A 14,516-nucleotide genomic window follows, 5' to 3' on the forward strand; every position below is an offset into this window, starting at 1 on the left:
CAGTCCGTGCATGTAAGTGGCCAAATTGTGCTTATCTGACTGATCAGCTCACACAGCATCCGGCCAGGTCTGTCTATAGTAGAGGTGTGGGTTCATTCAGTTGTGGGGTGCCACATGTATAAGTTAGGGAGACTCTGTCGCTCTGTGGCAGAACGGTGCCTCCTTCCCATTAGCCTGGCTCTGTCTTAGGTTATACAATGTAGCAGCCGCCATCTGTCAGTGTTTTTATGCTTCATGACTATCCACAGCCCTAAATAGAAACTGGTGAGCAGATTACCCCGTGTGGATTTATCATTTACACAGATGATGCCAAACTCATAAACCTCTGTGTCACTGAGCTACATACATTGGGGGGTATATACATTGAATATATTGTTACATAAGATTTAATAGCTGTGGCTGTTACTTCTCAAACTGCCTCACTGTACCCCTGGGGTCCCCAATGAGCCAGAGGCTTAGCCTGACATTTGGGGAGAATGCAAAACAGAGACCCTTTCCGCACACCCTTGGCTCTCCAAAATAATTAAGCGCCCGGTGCACACTGCTAGAGGGATCGGCACCCTCCCAAAACCAAAGTAACAACCAATGCAAATGGCACTCAGAGCTGCAGAAAAGGGAACAAGCCCTTTAAAAAACTTTATTGCACCTCCACAATAAAGTTTTTTTTAAAGGGCTTGTTCCCTTTTCTGCAGCTCTGAGTGCCATTTGGGGAGAATGCCCAGTTACTCTCCTATTTATCTCCCGAAAACCCCAGCCTTGGGCCACTGTTACTCGGATGTTTTACCAGCAGTGATTAGCATTTACCCCAATGCAAAGGAATCTTCTGATGAAGAATGTGTGTTCACATGTACGGTGTGCCATTGGCCATAAGGTCACGTTGGGTGAGATTGGGTATGGGTTCTTTGGAACTATACAGGATGGCGCATACAATAATTGCATCTGCCTGTAACTTTTTTTATAAGCTAAGGGGCCCTGGGTAAATCGTGGATAGCAAAAGGGCACACTGCCTTGAACGTGGCGGTAATTCCAGGGTTTCTGTGGTGGATTGTGTAAATGTGTTCAGCAGACTTCTAATGGTGGTGGCAGTGGGGAAGGTGGCAAGCAGGAAAGGGGCTGTGATGACGGGCGTTTGGGCCCAGGGCCAAATTAGAATGACGGGTATAGGCGTCTGTTGGTTCGGGGACCGCATTAACTATCCGATTTTTAAACCTGCCCAATCGATATCTGCCCAATTTCAGGCCAGATGTCGGTCGGGCAGGCCCATCTTTAGTGCCCATACACAGGCCGATAAGCTGCCGATATCGGTCCCTTAGACTGATTCGGCCCATGTATGGCAGCCTTTAGAGTCCTGCACGCAACCAATTTTTGAATCCCGAACCGGAACCCTCAGCCGCATTTCTACCCGCTTGGACTTGCTACCTGACACGACTCGCAACCGCCTTATTTGCAACCCAATCCATGACCCACTGACCACCATTAAACCGGAAGTGCTATAATTAGTAGTGGGTGGGGGTAGACAAAACGTTTAAAAAAGTGTTTGAAGGAGTAAAATATACATAATATAATATAAAACAAGAAACACAGATAAGACCCATAGACCCACATCTATACCCGCATCCTGAAATCCTACCCATAGCCCTCATGGTACCTCTTTTCTTGCGGGTACCTGACTCGGAGCAGGGCTCTACTGTGAGTGATCCATTGATTAAGGTGACAGTCAAAAGTTCTGGCTCTTTACCGCATAGTCTGACCCATTAAATCCGTTGCCTCACTGGTTAGTGGCCCTTTTTCATTAGCTAAAGCCTGGGTAGAAAGTTTAGAAATCTCTTGCACGCCTGAAAGCAATATTACTGCACGCCACTAGCCGTCTGTGAAAGAGTTAGCCAGACTGACAGGAGCTGGATGTATTGCACTTTTGTTTAGGGTCTGTAGATTCCTGCTCCAGTGCCAGACTCTCCCCTTCAGTAGCCTGGAACCCATCCAAGGGCAATAAATCTACGTAAGGAGCAGTGAGACCCTTTACATGTACAGTATGTTATGCTCATACCCGGCAATGGCACAAAGCGCTCTGTATATTCCAGCCATTTAAACCCCTTTAAATCGACATCACTTTTGCTTGGTTGCTGCTTTTACATGTGGGCCCCAGGAACAGATTATTCCCAGCAGCCTCCTGCTCCCAGAAGCTTAAACGGACTTTGGAGAGTTGCTGTATGAGAAACGCTTGCAGATCTCTTTTCTGGGGAACATGATTAAGGATCTGAATTATCTGGCCTTCAACATAAGACATTATGTGAGTCTCGATGTACGTAGCTTTCCCCAGCTCAATAGAATTTGCCCTTTAGCTGAATATACTGAGGCTCATATGTCAAAGGGATGAAGCGTACAAAGCCAGGACAAGGCTTAAAGCAGCTCTGCCCTATAAAATGTTGAAGGTTTCCAGAACCAGGGTCCCACTTAATTCAAAAGGATCTTCCAATGAGAATCATCCCTGCTTTATGTAACCTAGTGTTTTGTTTTAACATTTATTTTGTAGTTTCGAACACCAAGACAGCATCAGTGCAGTGTTTAATAACAGAATAATAGTAAGCTAAAATGTTCAGCAATTCAACAATAGTTGCAAAATGGCAAAAAAAAACCCAAAATAAAAAAAAAAAAAAACACCTGGAAGTGTGAATCTCATTGGATAATCCTTTCACATCTGTAATTAAGGCTCACTTGCCTATTAGGGAGAACTAAAGTTGGCCATATACAGGCTGAAAAAAAGTGCCAGCAGCTTATTGGCCTGTGTATGGGACCCAAGAATCAGCCTAAACCACATTGGCGATTTGATACAGTTCTCATCTGACAGGTCTATGTAGTCCCCTCTGTATGACCCCCTTAGCTATGTTTGGAGCAGCCATCGCTGGCCCAGCGTGTAGGTGACCCAATGGGGCTGAGAACTGCTCATTTGGGGACCTCGCTAAACAAGAGGATCTCGGAGGGGCTCATTTATAAAGATTGGGCAAATTTGCACCTGGACAGTAACCCATAGCAACCAATCAGTGGTTAGATTTTTCCAGCCAGCTGCAGGTTGAACACTAAAAGCAATCATTCGATTGGTTGCCATGAGTTTCTGCCCAAGTGCAAGTTTGCCCAGTCTTTATGAATGACCCCCAGTGTATATGGGCAGTTTTAGGTTCACAAGTGGAGAAAGTATTTGTTCCCCATATAAAACTGCCAAATGACACAATGCTGTTGCCAGACTGACAGACTTACACCCAATTTGCTTGAGAGTCCCTTTATTGTCTCTCAGATCTATTGTAACCTTCCTTTTAAAGATAAACTATACCTCCAGAATAAATACTTAACCAACATTTGTTTGGTATATATATCAGTAAATATTGCCCTTTTGGGAGTAAAAGACAGAACTCTGCCCATTCATTGGCTGATGTGTTCTAGGTGGTGCCAGAGCAGTTATTTCCTCTGCAGTCCCTGGAAGCACCTATTGGAGGTCTTCACAGTTTCTCTGTATTTATTTGAGACACAGTCATGTAGGGAATAATGTACCCCCAGTTGCAAATGTAAGGTATTATCCGCCACTTATTATAATGAGCCATTGGACTCAAGTGATGTCATTAAGGAAACATTATAGCTGATGACATCACTAAAGACATTTTGTAGGAAGGAAATGTCAGTCAATACCTGGTGGAGCAAACATCTTTATCTTTGACTTTTGTTATATTTATATCCTAGCAAGCTGTTGCCATAGAGAGTTTCATAGGCAAAATGTTTGGCTACAGATGCTGAGAGTTGCAGTACAACAACACCTGCTTGACACTTTTTCCTATTTACCAATAATCTACTCTTGCTCCAGGCCATCAGCTGACTTTCCAGGGCTGTGACTAGGGATCATAGGTTCAACAGAAATAGTGGAAAAATACGTCAACTGCGAGGGCCTGAATACATTGGCGTTTGCTTTCCCATTACGTTTGGCCTACCCCCTGCAAACCCTTCGTGCAACCTGAGTAAAGTCGCCGTTAGAATGAGTTTATTGATCCGGCTTGTGCTCACACATACTGTGCTCTCTTACCTTTTATATATAATATATTAGAAGTTAATTGGATCGTTCCAAGGCGACTGACTGCAGCCCCTTAGGCCCGATGCTTCTGTTCATATGATTATAATTAGTTTAAAAGTGTATTTGGAGGAGAATCTTTGCTAGAGCCAAAATGTCCTTTATTTTGCAATAGAAATCTATGCTAATAGGCTGAAGGCAATCTCTCGACCTTTATTGTAGCCACATTGATCTCTCAACCTTTATTGTAGCCATTGATCTATGAAGGCCTGTGTTCTTGTCTTGGCTCTTGATGCATTTTGAGCTGGGGCCTGTAAAGTGGTGCATGTCCTTTCTGGCAAGGTACAAGGTCATTGAAAAACATTTGGTCAACGTGAAATCCAGAACCAGGTTGGCTTCCAGTCCTCATTGTCAGTTCTTGCCACCAGGGAACTTAGGCACCAGATGTAACATGGACAGCCATTGAGGGTGCCAACCCCACTGCTTTGATCAAGGTGGCCACTGGGGCATGGGCCCAGGAGTGCCGCCAAAATGGCACTTGCTGCCTAATGCAGAGCCAGGGTTGTCAAGTGGTACAGAGGAGTAGGGCTAATGCATTAGATTGCCTTAAGAAGGGGTTGGAAGGCATGTGAAGAAATACAGGGTTATTGAAAATGGCTCTTAGTATAAGTTGATCCAGGGACTGGTCCGATTGCCATCTTGGCGTCAGGAAGGAAATTTTCCCCTCTGTGGCAAATTAGAGAGGCTTCAGATGGGGTTTTTTGCCTTCCTCTGGATCAACTAGAAGTTAGGCAGGTTATATATAGGCATTATGGTTGAACATGATGGGAGTGTGTTTTTTTTTTTTTTTTTTTTTTTTTTTTTTTTCAACCTAACCTACTATGTATGTTACTATGTAGATTCTGGCAGCCTTACTGATACAGTGAAGGGGGCAGAGGCACTTGTTCAATGGGGGTTCTTGTTAGAAATAGGTAAGGTTGGGCTCATCACCTTTTAAAGTAAAACATATTGGATAAATGTGAAAAACCCTCATTTTGTAGGCAATTGTGAATAAAATATGGTGCTGGTTTCACTTTGTGCTGAAAATGAATCCTATCTGTAAAAATGGCCCCTTTATTGGAGCTCCCTATAGATCCTCTCAGTTCTCTGTCCCTGTTTGATATTAAGGGTGAGCGTGTCCTAACAGTCCCTGCCAGAAGCACAGTAGGAGGGAGCTAGCCAATCACAGCCCTGCACTCACACAAGCAAAGACAGGCTTCAGTTCCCTATCAGGTCAGTCTAGCTGCTGATTGGTTCCTATCTTACAATGCAGTGTATTGAGAGCTGCTGGCCCCCCTGCACATTGAGAGAATTCAGCCGACAGGAAGTGGAACATGTAGACAGGACTAGTGGGGTTTTGGTGAAATCTCAATAAATAAATCTGAAACAACTTTTTTTTTTTTTTTCAAGCACAATCGTTCTATATCTAGAGGAGTATAATTCACTGGTACATTTATCATTTTTATAGGATATGTCTCCTTTAACATTACCTCTTTACATTTTTTGGCAGCTTCAGGGCATTTCAGGGCATTATTCCGTGCAGCAGTTTAATAACAAATATATATGAAACGAGTGGACCCAGAGGACATTACTAGGCCTGTTATGCGTTCTGACACTTTTCCAATAATCAATAGACTCTCAACCCGTTTATTTTTAGATGTTGCCGGTAATATAAACCTGCCACCTCTGCCGGCCGTCCAGAACCTTGGTTTCAGCCTTTTATACCTCCCTGTCAATAATGAAGTCCCTTGGGGGGTGCAGATCATCTTGCAAGGTCCCCTCTCCCCGAGGAAGGCAGTTCCTTCCAGACTGACGTCCATAATAAACTCTTAAGCGGCGGATTTTTTAAAAGGCCCAGACTTACTGAAATGTCATTTTATGCCCACCGCCAATTTCTAGTTAATGGGTAATAATAATAATAATAATAATAAACCACTGCAGCAGGGCTGTATCCTTGGAGTTGGCCATTCCTCACATTCGCTGCTGTGTGACGTCACTAAGATTGGAAATGAAGAGCAATGAGAGCGGCACGAGTCCCCTGGTTATATAACAGCAGTGCTTGTCAGTCTCCTGTAAATACCTCGCTGTACGTCACGGCCATAGCTGTGCAGCTTAAAAAAAAAGCAAACTGTAATATAAGGTGTATGACTAATTATAGCTTGAATTCTATCTTGAAAGCAAGTAAATGAGCTTAGTAAATCCATCCATATGTTATATGCTGAGTTACTAAACTGCAATAGAAATAAATGCCCCCCCGTACTAAGGGGTGGGACCCTTTAAACCTGCCCTGCTAGTTATTTATATTTGTGACTTGCTGAATAGTGGCCTTTATAAACCCCCCACTCTCACATGCTCTGAAGTCAAAGCAGATAAACAAGTGCTCCAATTCATAGCCTGCGGTAAACAAGTTGATTGTGTGCGGCGTGGGAATAACACGAGTGAGGGGGGGCGATGTGTCTGTCGCTGCACCACGTGGGTCTCGATACTGAAATACTGCATTAGTGGCTTTAAAGGGCAGGCAGCAATAGAGGGGAATGTCAGGGAGCCTCTTAAAGTGGGGTTCACCTTTAGTATGTTATGAAATGTCCTATTCCTAGCAACTTTGCAATTGGTCTTCACTATTTATGATTAAGGGTGAAGACACACAGAGCTACTAGTAGCAGCTACTTGTCATGGCTACTAAAATAGACAATGCTGATCATTTACTGATAATTGTCTCTACATGTGTTCAAGTAGGGGCAATTCTCAGTATTGTCTATGGCAGGGTATTTTTTGGAGTTTAGTAGCCGTGACAAGTAACTGCTACTAAGTAGCTCTGTGTGTCTTCACCCTAATAGTTTTTGAATTAATTGCCTTCCTCTACCTTTTTCCAGCTTTCAAATGGGGGGGACCCGGCAAGCAAAAAACTATTGTTCTCTAATGCCACAACTTTATAGTTATTGTTACTTTTAAAATACTTATCTTCCTATTCGGTATCCTGTACTAATGTAGTCTCTTATTCAAACCACTGCCTGTTTCCTATGGAAAAAAATAAAACCCTAGCAACCAGATAACTGCTGAACTGAAACATGACTAACTGGAAAACCATAAAAAAATGTAAAATGAAAACCAACTGCAAATTGTCTATGTCGTAATAAAAGTTAGTTTAAAGGTGAACAACCCCTTTAAGCTTGGGTCCCAAGGTCTTGCTGGACTACATATCCCACAATGCTGTAACCTTTGTTTCCATATTGAGAGATGATGGCATATGTAGGCCAGTCAAATTTGGGGTTAAGAAAGTGGGGATGTTAATATAAGGAAACATATGATTAGAGTGTGGGGGCTACAAAAATGTGAAATCACTGGATATAATTCCTGCTTTATTTTTCAGGCACAAACCATGAACTACGTGGGGCAGTTAGCCGGCCAAGTGTTTGTCACTGTGAAAGAGCTGTACAGAGGGCTCAATCCTGCCACGCTGTCCGGATGTATAGACGTGATAGTCGTACGGCAGCCCAATGGCAACATGCAGTGCTCCCCCTTCCATGTGCGCTTTGGGAAAATGGGGGTACTGCGGTCTCGGGAGAAAGTGGTAAGAAACTGAATTTCAGGGCGCTTATGGTTTGTGGCTTAGGGTATATAGCAAATGGCACTCATTTTCTATTAGTGCAAATGTGCATACACCATCCATACATAAAGTGATCATGCCTTGCAGCAGTGCACCCGTTGAGGCTATTAGTGTGACTTGGGTACAAGGTGCAACTGGGGCCATTCTTAGGTGCAGGGGGCAGCCCTGTATGTTACATATTCCCTCTGCACATTAAACTCATGCATTCTTTCTCTTCAAAGGGGAGCAATGTGCAAAGTGAATGCCCATAATAACCCGTGCTTAATGGAAAAATGGGTGCACCCTTTGCAGCCTAGCCTGTCTAGTAGAATTGCATTGGTGCAACAACACCGAAATCCTTGGATAAAACTTTACTTTTTTAAAGACGTAAGACAGTGGCAGACTGTAAAAAATGTTTTTTTTAACTTTTTGCCCCATTAATGAAGCTGCATATTCTTTTTCCAGGTGGATATTGAAATAAATGGAGAACCTGTGGATTTACACATGAAATTGGGAGACAACGGGGAAGCGTTTTTTGTTACAGAACAAGAGGAAAATGAGGTAATGTGACAGAGGAGCTCTTTACATCATCTCCTACCTCATCTATAGGCAAGAATAATTAACAAATTATTTATCTGGACTACTGGGTAATTTAGGCTGCAATGGAGCCCATTCCCTGCCCTATGGCAAGTGGTGAGGACAGGCCTCACCTTTGCCCCCTGATGCTGCCCTTCTGCTGGATTTTCCTTAGGTGGGAAAAGTAATTGCCCCCTATTAATTTGTTTGCAAATTGCCTGGTTGCCTTTAAGGTGGTATGTTGCTGGGAAATGCTGACTGCCATGTTTTGGGGGGGGGGGGGTGACCTAATGAGCGAGGGTCCAGTGCTTGCAGCTATTGCCATACAAGGTAAAGGGGAGCAAATTAATTTACTGTAGAGAAGAATATTCTTGGAATTTCCACAGGTCCCAGCGTCCTACAGGGCAACTGACCTACTTGGACTTAGGTAAGACTAAGCTAGAATTGTACTGGTATGAATGGAAACAAATACGGTAGTTACACCCATGTTATTTCTGGGTTGAAATTAAATGTCTTGGTTGATAGGAACATTTCTAAGAATATTTAATTTGTCAGGGCTGAAGAAACAACATGATGGCGTATCTATAGGTTAGTGGACCCCAGAAAAAATTAGGGATCTCCAAAGATTCAGGAAGATTTTTGATACACTGTGTTAAAACTGGAACTATATAACTGTATTTACTCCGTCCTGAGCTATCTGTCCAGTGTTTGTTGTTTGTGACATTGGCCAGAGCATGGGCGGGCAGCATACATGTAGTGCCAAGAAAGGATTGGAACAGAGAGATTGCTCCATCTCAGCTGACAGATAATGTGTAGAGGACAGAGAGCAGGTCTGGTAGAAAAGCCGGGGGTGGTCTCATGATGGGCACAGTTACTAGCAGTGCCATTGGGTGGGAGCGGTGTTTGTACAAATGCCAATATGCTCAGTTTTCCATCACATCTGAATTAGTTGTATCTGTCGTACAAAGACCACAATGTCTAGACTCTAGTGATCCCCAACCAGTGGCTCAGGAGCAACATGGTTTAATACATAAAGTAGTAGCCACTGGGTACTCCAGCCATATACTTTAATGCCAGATAAACCATATTTTCTTAGTTGACTTGGCATTGTCCACCCATTCTGAACTTTGGCACAGCGTCTGCTGATGAGTAATCAATGAGGACAGCCAACGAGAGGAGCCAGGAGATGGCTCAGAAGGATATCTGTATACATCTAACCAGGCACTCAATGAGCAGTCCATCAAGGCAGAGATGTAAAATAAATATGGATTTATTTAGTACCAATAACAGAAGCAGCCTGACCCTATGACTAAATATATCTCAAGACAATGCCTTGGCCGGCAATGTTAATTCTCTTCTACATGCACCCCCCCCCCCCCAATCTGCAGTCATATCCAATCTACAGTGCTCCTGAAGGATACTGGGAGTAGTAGCTCAATATTGAGAGGAGGCCACTTTCTTCTTTAACCAGTTTGCTTTTATTTGCTAGGAGGCCATCCCATCTCACCTGGCCACCTCACCTATCTTGCTTGAAGGAGCTGCTCTGATGGAGTCTCAGCTGAGGAGGAACTCTATGGACTGGCCAAGGTCTCTCGACTCTTCTGACCCCTCTCAGCCCTCTAGCAGTATGCACTTGGCCGCATCAGGAGCAGAGAACCTGTCGGTGAAGAAGAGAAGGAAACGGAGGAGAAAGTCGAAGGTGGACAATCTGAAGAGAGAGGACAACTGTGATACCAGTGAAGATGAAGATATGTTTACCATAGACATGAGTTCTGATGAGGAATGTGATCCGCTGGATACATCTAAGTGCGTGTATATATATTTATAAATCTCATTTATAGTTATAGGGCATATTCAGATTTAATTCTAATGTACAGTGCTAATTGGTACCAATCAGTAAATATAATCCCTCCCAGACTGAGGCTGGAGGAAGCTGAGATTCTCTTGTTATCACTGAGGTTATAATTGGCCGAATGCTGCATTCTGGGCCTGAGGCACTGCAGATAATGCATTCCACTCGCCTGAAGCCAATATAAAGTGATATGCCAATTCGTGTCTTCCCAGCTGTTGACAATTACAGCTCATAGAATGGTAGCAACTGGAGGCTCAGGAATGGAGCAATTCTGGCCTAAAGTTTTATTTTACTATTGGCAGGTCTGCAAAACATTTCAAACCCTATTAGCTTGATTACATTGCAGCCAAAATTGAATTTTTAAAGGGGTGGGTCACCTTTAAGTTAGCATGTTATGGAATGGCCAATTTCTAGCAATTTTGCAATTGGTCTTCATTATTTTTTGAGTAATTTCTTCCTCTTCTACCTCTTTACAGTTTTCAAGTGGGGGTCACTGACCTGGGCAGGCAAAACACTATTCTTTATGAGGCTACAATTTTATTGTTAGTTTTTATTACTTATGTACTTATTCAGTCCCTCTACTATATTTATTCCAGTCTCTCATAGAAACACTGCCTGGCTGTTTTCTTCTTTATTTCTTTTTTTTTAGATAGATCTGAGCACATAGCCCTTTTACAAAACTTGTGTAGTATTAGAGTGACATCTAGTGGTGAGAACTCATATTGCAAAGTCAGTACCACATAGTTGAGTATCTGTGGCTTAGTAGTTTCTACCGGCGTACATAGGCTTTGTTTTTTTATTTACTTACAGTTTCTTGATTGTACAAAAGACTGAAAATTAGTAATACATAAATAAATATTTTATTACGATTACAAGTCAGTGATGTCAAAGAGAGAATAATATCAGGATATATTTCTTCTCTTAAAGCCATGCCCACCAATAAATAATATAGGGGTCTACCTAGTATTCTGGTTTTTATTTATATATACCACAAACTATTTGGGCCATCAGTTCTGTATTCAATATGAAGACTAGGGAAGACCTAAATAAGTAGGGCAGCCCCTCTTACCTCTGCCTTCCCCTCATATGTACTTTACATCCATTCTACAGGGCTGCCCACAGATAGTGTAGTCTGCATTATAGATGAATGGCCTACTAGTAATGCTGAATGTGCATTAAACATGTGCCCAGTAATGTGGGAAACATCAGTGATAGACATGGTTTTGTTTATAGGTCCATGGCTCCAAGCAGCTACATTGATATGAACCAAGGGGGGAAGAGCCCATTTGGCAAAGCAGAAGCACATCCTCACTCTGATGGCGAGTGGTCACCTTTGAAAAGGTAAGTGCCCAACTCTGACCCACCGGTACTTAGTTTGGTGTTTATAGAGCATGGTGTGTTTACAGTAGTTGGAAATGACCCAATAGCAAACAGGCAAAACAGGGATTGTTTGTCCATATATTTCAGTATATTCAAGCTGGCCAACTACGTCACAGGCACCCCCGGTCTGGCCTGTCCTACACTCACTCACCCCCGGTCTGGCCAGTCCTACACTCACTCACCCCCGGTCTGGCCAGTCCTACACTCACTCACCCCCGGTCTGGCCAGTCCTACACTCGCTCACCCCCGGTCTGGCCAGTCCTACACTCGCTCACCCCCGGTCTGGCCAGTCCTACACTCGCTCACCCCCGGTCTGGCCAGTCCTACACTCGCTCACCCCCGGTCTGGCCAGTCCTACACTCACTCACCCCCGGTCTGGCCTGTCCTACACTCACTCACCCCCGGTCTGGCCAGTCCTACACTCACCCCGGTCTGGCCTGTCCTACACTCACTCACCCCCGGTCTGGCCAGTCCTACACTCACTCACCCCCGGTCTGGCCAGTCCTACACTCACTCACCCCCGGTCTGGCCAGTCCTACACTCGCTCACCCCCGGTCTGGCCAGTCCTACGCTCACTCACCCCCGGTCTGGCCAGTCCTACGCTCACTCACCCCCGGTCTGGCCAGGCCTACGCTCACTCACCCCCGGTCTGGCCAGTCCTACACTCACTCACTCCCGGTCTGGCCTGTCCTACACTCACTCACCCCCGGTCTGGCCAGTCCTACACTCACTCACCCCCGGTCTGGCCAGTCCTACACTCACTCACCCCCGGTCTGGCCAGTCCTACACTCACTTTCATCTGGTTCAAGGCAGTAGTATCAGGATAGTAGGTGATGGCAGAGAAGTAGAGCAGGATGATAGGTGATGGTTGAGCAAGTGGAGCACAGAATGATAGGTGATGGTTGAGCAAGTGGAGCACAGAATGATAGATGACGGTATAGAGCTGGAGCTGAGTGATTGGTGCAGAACAAGAATACTAGACTCTGTAAGGCACATTAGTGATCTCAATGCAGTTGCTGTTCATGTCAGATTGGATGTAGTAGGTGATAGAGCAGTTACACCCACTGATGTGCCATAGTCACATGATATATTCTAATTGTGCCACTGTGGTGTGATTGGTGGGAGTGGAATCTCTCCCTGTCAGTCAGTTACAGCCCTCATGTGGCCATACACAGACTGGCGTTAGCTATCAGCTGGGCTACTCTGGAGTCAGTCAGCAGCTTACTGGCCTGTGTATGTGGCTAAACCAACAGTCTGCCCCACCAGTATCTGCATGCAGTTCTATTGAGCATGTCTGAAAAGCATGATGACAAAGTTTATTGGTGTGGTACTCTGCCGCATTGGATCTTGTTATGAGCTGAATGATTGGATCCACCTGAATGGGCCCAATTTTAATGTGATTAGATGACAGATCAATGGATCCAGGTCTCTGTGCTCACATCTGATCTGATGTCCAAGCAGAACAATTGTAGTTGCTCATAAAGAAACAGGGGATCGCTGGGAGTTACCTTTAGACTTATGGACCCAAATGTGTTCAGTTGTTACCCAATCAGAAGGCAGGGTGCCAGGGTGCATGAACCGTGCAATTTCCCACTGCATGTGAGCCTCAGTCTAACCTATGTTACCCCTTTTTATTCTTGTTTCCACATTTGCATCATATTCAGTAAATCATTAGGGCGCAAAGTGACGTCGGCTCCTCTACATGTTCCGCCAGAAGGAGGTCTGTCTAGCTCCTGCCCCCCGCAGCGCTGCTTTCCGCGTGCTTCTGACAGGTAGCCCACTTTATTTCCCCCTCTGAGATTCAACTAACCCATTCAGTACCTAACCCATGGCATATCCAAGCATTCTAAGTGACTGCTTCCTTCTGGCTGAGGATGCTGGGAGTTGTACCTTACAGTAGCTGAAGGGCCACAATATGGACAAACCCAATGTCTTTATTTTTACTGCTACCCTGTGTTGTTATTTTGCTAAAACACTTGATTACAACCCTTTAATGACCAGTTTTCAAGATATCAGAAGTGTCTAAAAAGCTCATATAATGAAAGGGAAACGGCACCACCTGCTGGTCATTTAGGCCACCACTGGTGGTTTGAAACTTGTGAGTCCAGAGATCTTTGACCAGTGTTAGAAAGTGTTTCCAGCCAGATGGGGGTGAAATTTATGTATGGGGCAATCACATGACATCACTTGCTGACCCCTCTGTCATGGTGACACCTTAGCTAAACAATGTTGTAGCACATTGCCCGAAGCTGACAACATCATGGAACCTTCCGTAGGGTTTTGAGGGTGATTTGGGACCCCTGCCTGGCAACGCACAAGGGTAAAAGCACCTGGTGAGAACATTGATAGAGTATTCCGGGACTATAATTTAGTAAGGAACTATGGAGTGTATAAGATGCTGATGCATAGTCTCGCTCACACAAGGCGATTTTCTGCTGGCCCATTATCCTGGGTTCTCGGAGTGCCATCAATGATTGGCTAAGGAGACCAACAGTTGCCTGTTTCAGTGGCTGGGGCAATTGAAACATTTATAACACAGGAGCTCTTTGGTATTGCTCATTTATAGTCTGTGTGTATATAGTGCCATCTAGTGTTTGATATGTGAAGAGCAGCTTTGTGCCTCAGGCTTGGAACAGTAAGAGAAACTTTCTCTGCCCTAGCTGTATGCAGTGCCTGCCCAGTGCCCAGATTAGGGCTGAGAATGACACGGGCAAAGCCCGTTAACCTGTATCAGTTTGCACCAGTTGTCTGACTAGACAGAACAAAGCTCATTTCCTACAGAGTTTGGGTGCCAAAATATGCAGTATTCATTTCCTGCCAGATGTAAAAATCAAATTCAGTGGCCCTTCAGCTGTTGCTGACATTATCTTTTATCATTCTGCCCCAGTGAAGACAATTGTGCCAACTTAATAAGCAAAAAACCTTGCACTTTAATGTTCATTGTACCCGCAGGGCTGCTACACAGCCTGAGCGATACAGTGTTTCCCATGGGCAAGGATTCTCTGTGTGTTTTGCCATTAATTCTATTT

General features: G+C 44.4%; 1 protein-coding gene across 6 annotated transcripts in view; it reads left to right on the forward strand.

The window, feature by feature from the left end:
* lpin1 (lipin 1) overlaps nt 1-14,516 on the forward strand; it is a 78,188-nt gene that overhangs the window by 36,542 nt on the left and 27,130 nt on the right. For 4 of the 6 annotated variants that reach the window (XM_031901801.1, XM_012963149.3, XM_031901799.1 and 1 more), the window contains exons 2-6: nt 7,464-7,664; nt 8,145-8,240; nt 9,745-10,061; nt 11,341-11,448; nt 13,152-13,259. In XM_031901801.1, the coding sequence (XP_031757661.1) occupies nt 7,464-7,664; nt 8,145-8,240; nt 9,745-10,061; nt 11,341-11,448; nt 13,152-13,259 (830 nt within the window). The remainder of the gene's footprint in view (nt 1-7,463; nt 7,665-8,144; nt 8,241-9,744; nt 10,062-11,340; nt 11,449-13,151; nt 13,260-14,516) is intronic. The other 2 variants (XM_012963151.3, NM_001079027.1) reach the window with 1 other exon arrangement.

Source organism: Xenopus tropicalis, chromosome 5 (genome assembly GCF_000004195.4).
Source record: "Xenopus tropicalis strain Nigerian chromosome 5, UCB_Xtro_10.0, whole genome shotgun sequence".
Lineage (NCBI taxonomy): Eukaryota > Metazoa > Chordata > Amphibia > Anura > Pipidae > Xenopus > Xenopus tropicalis.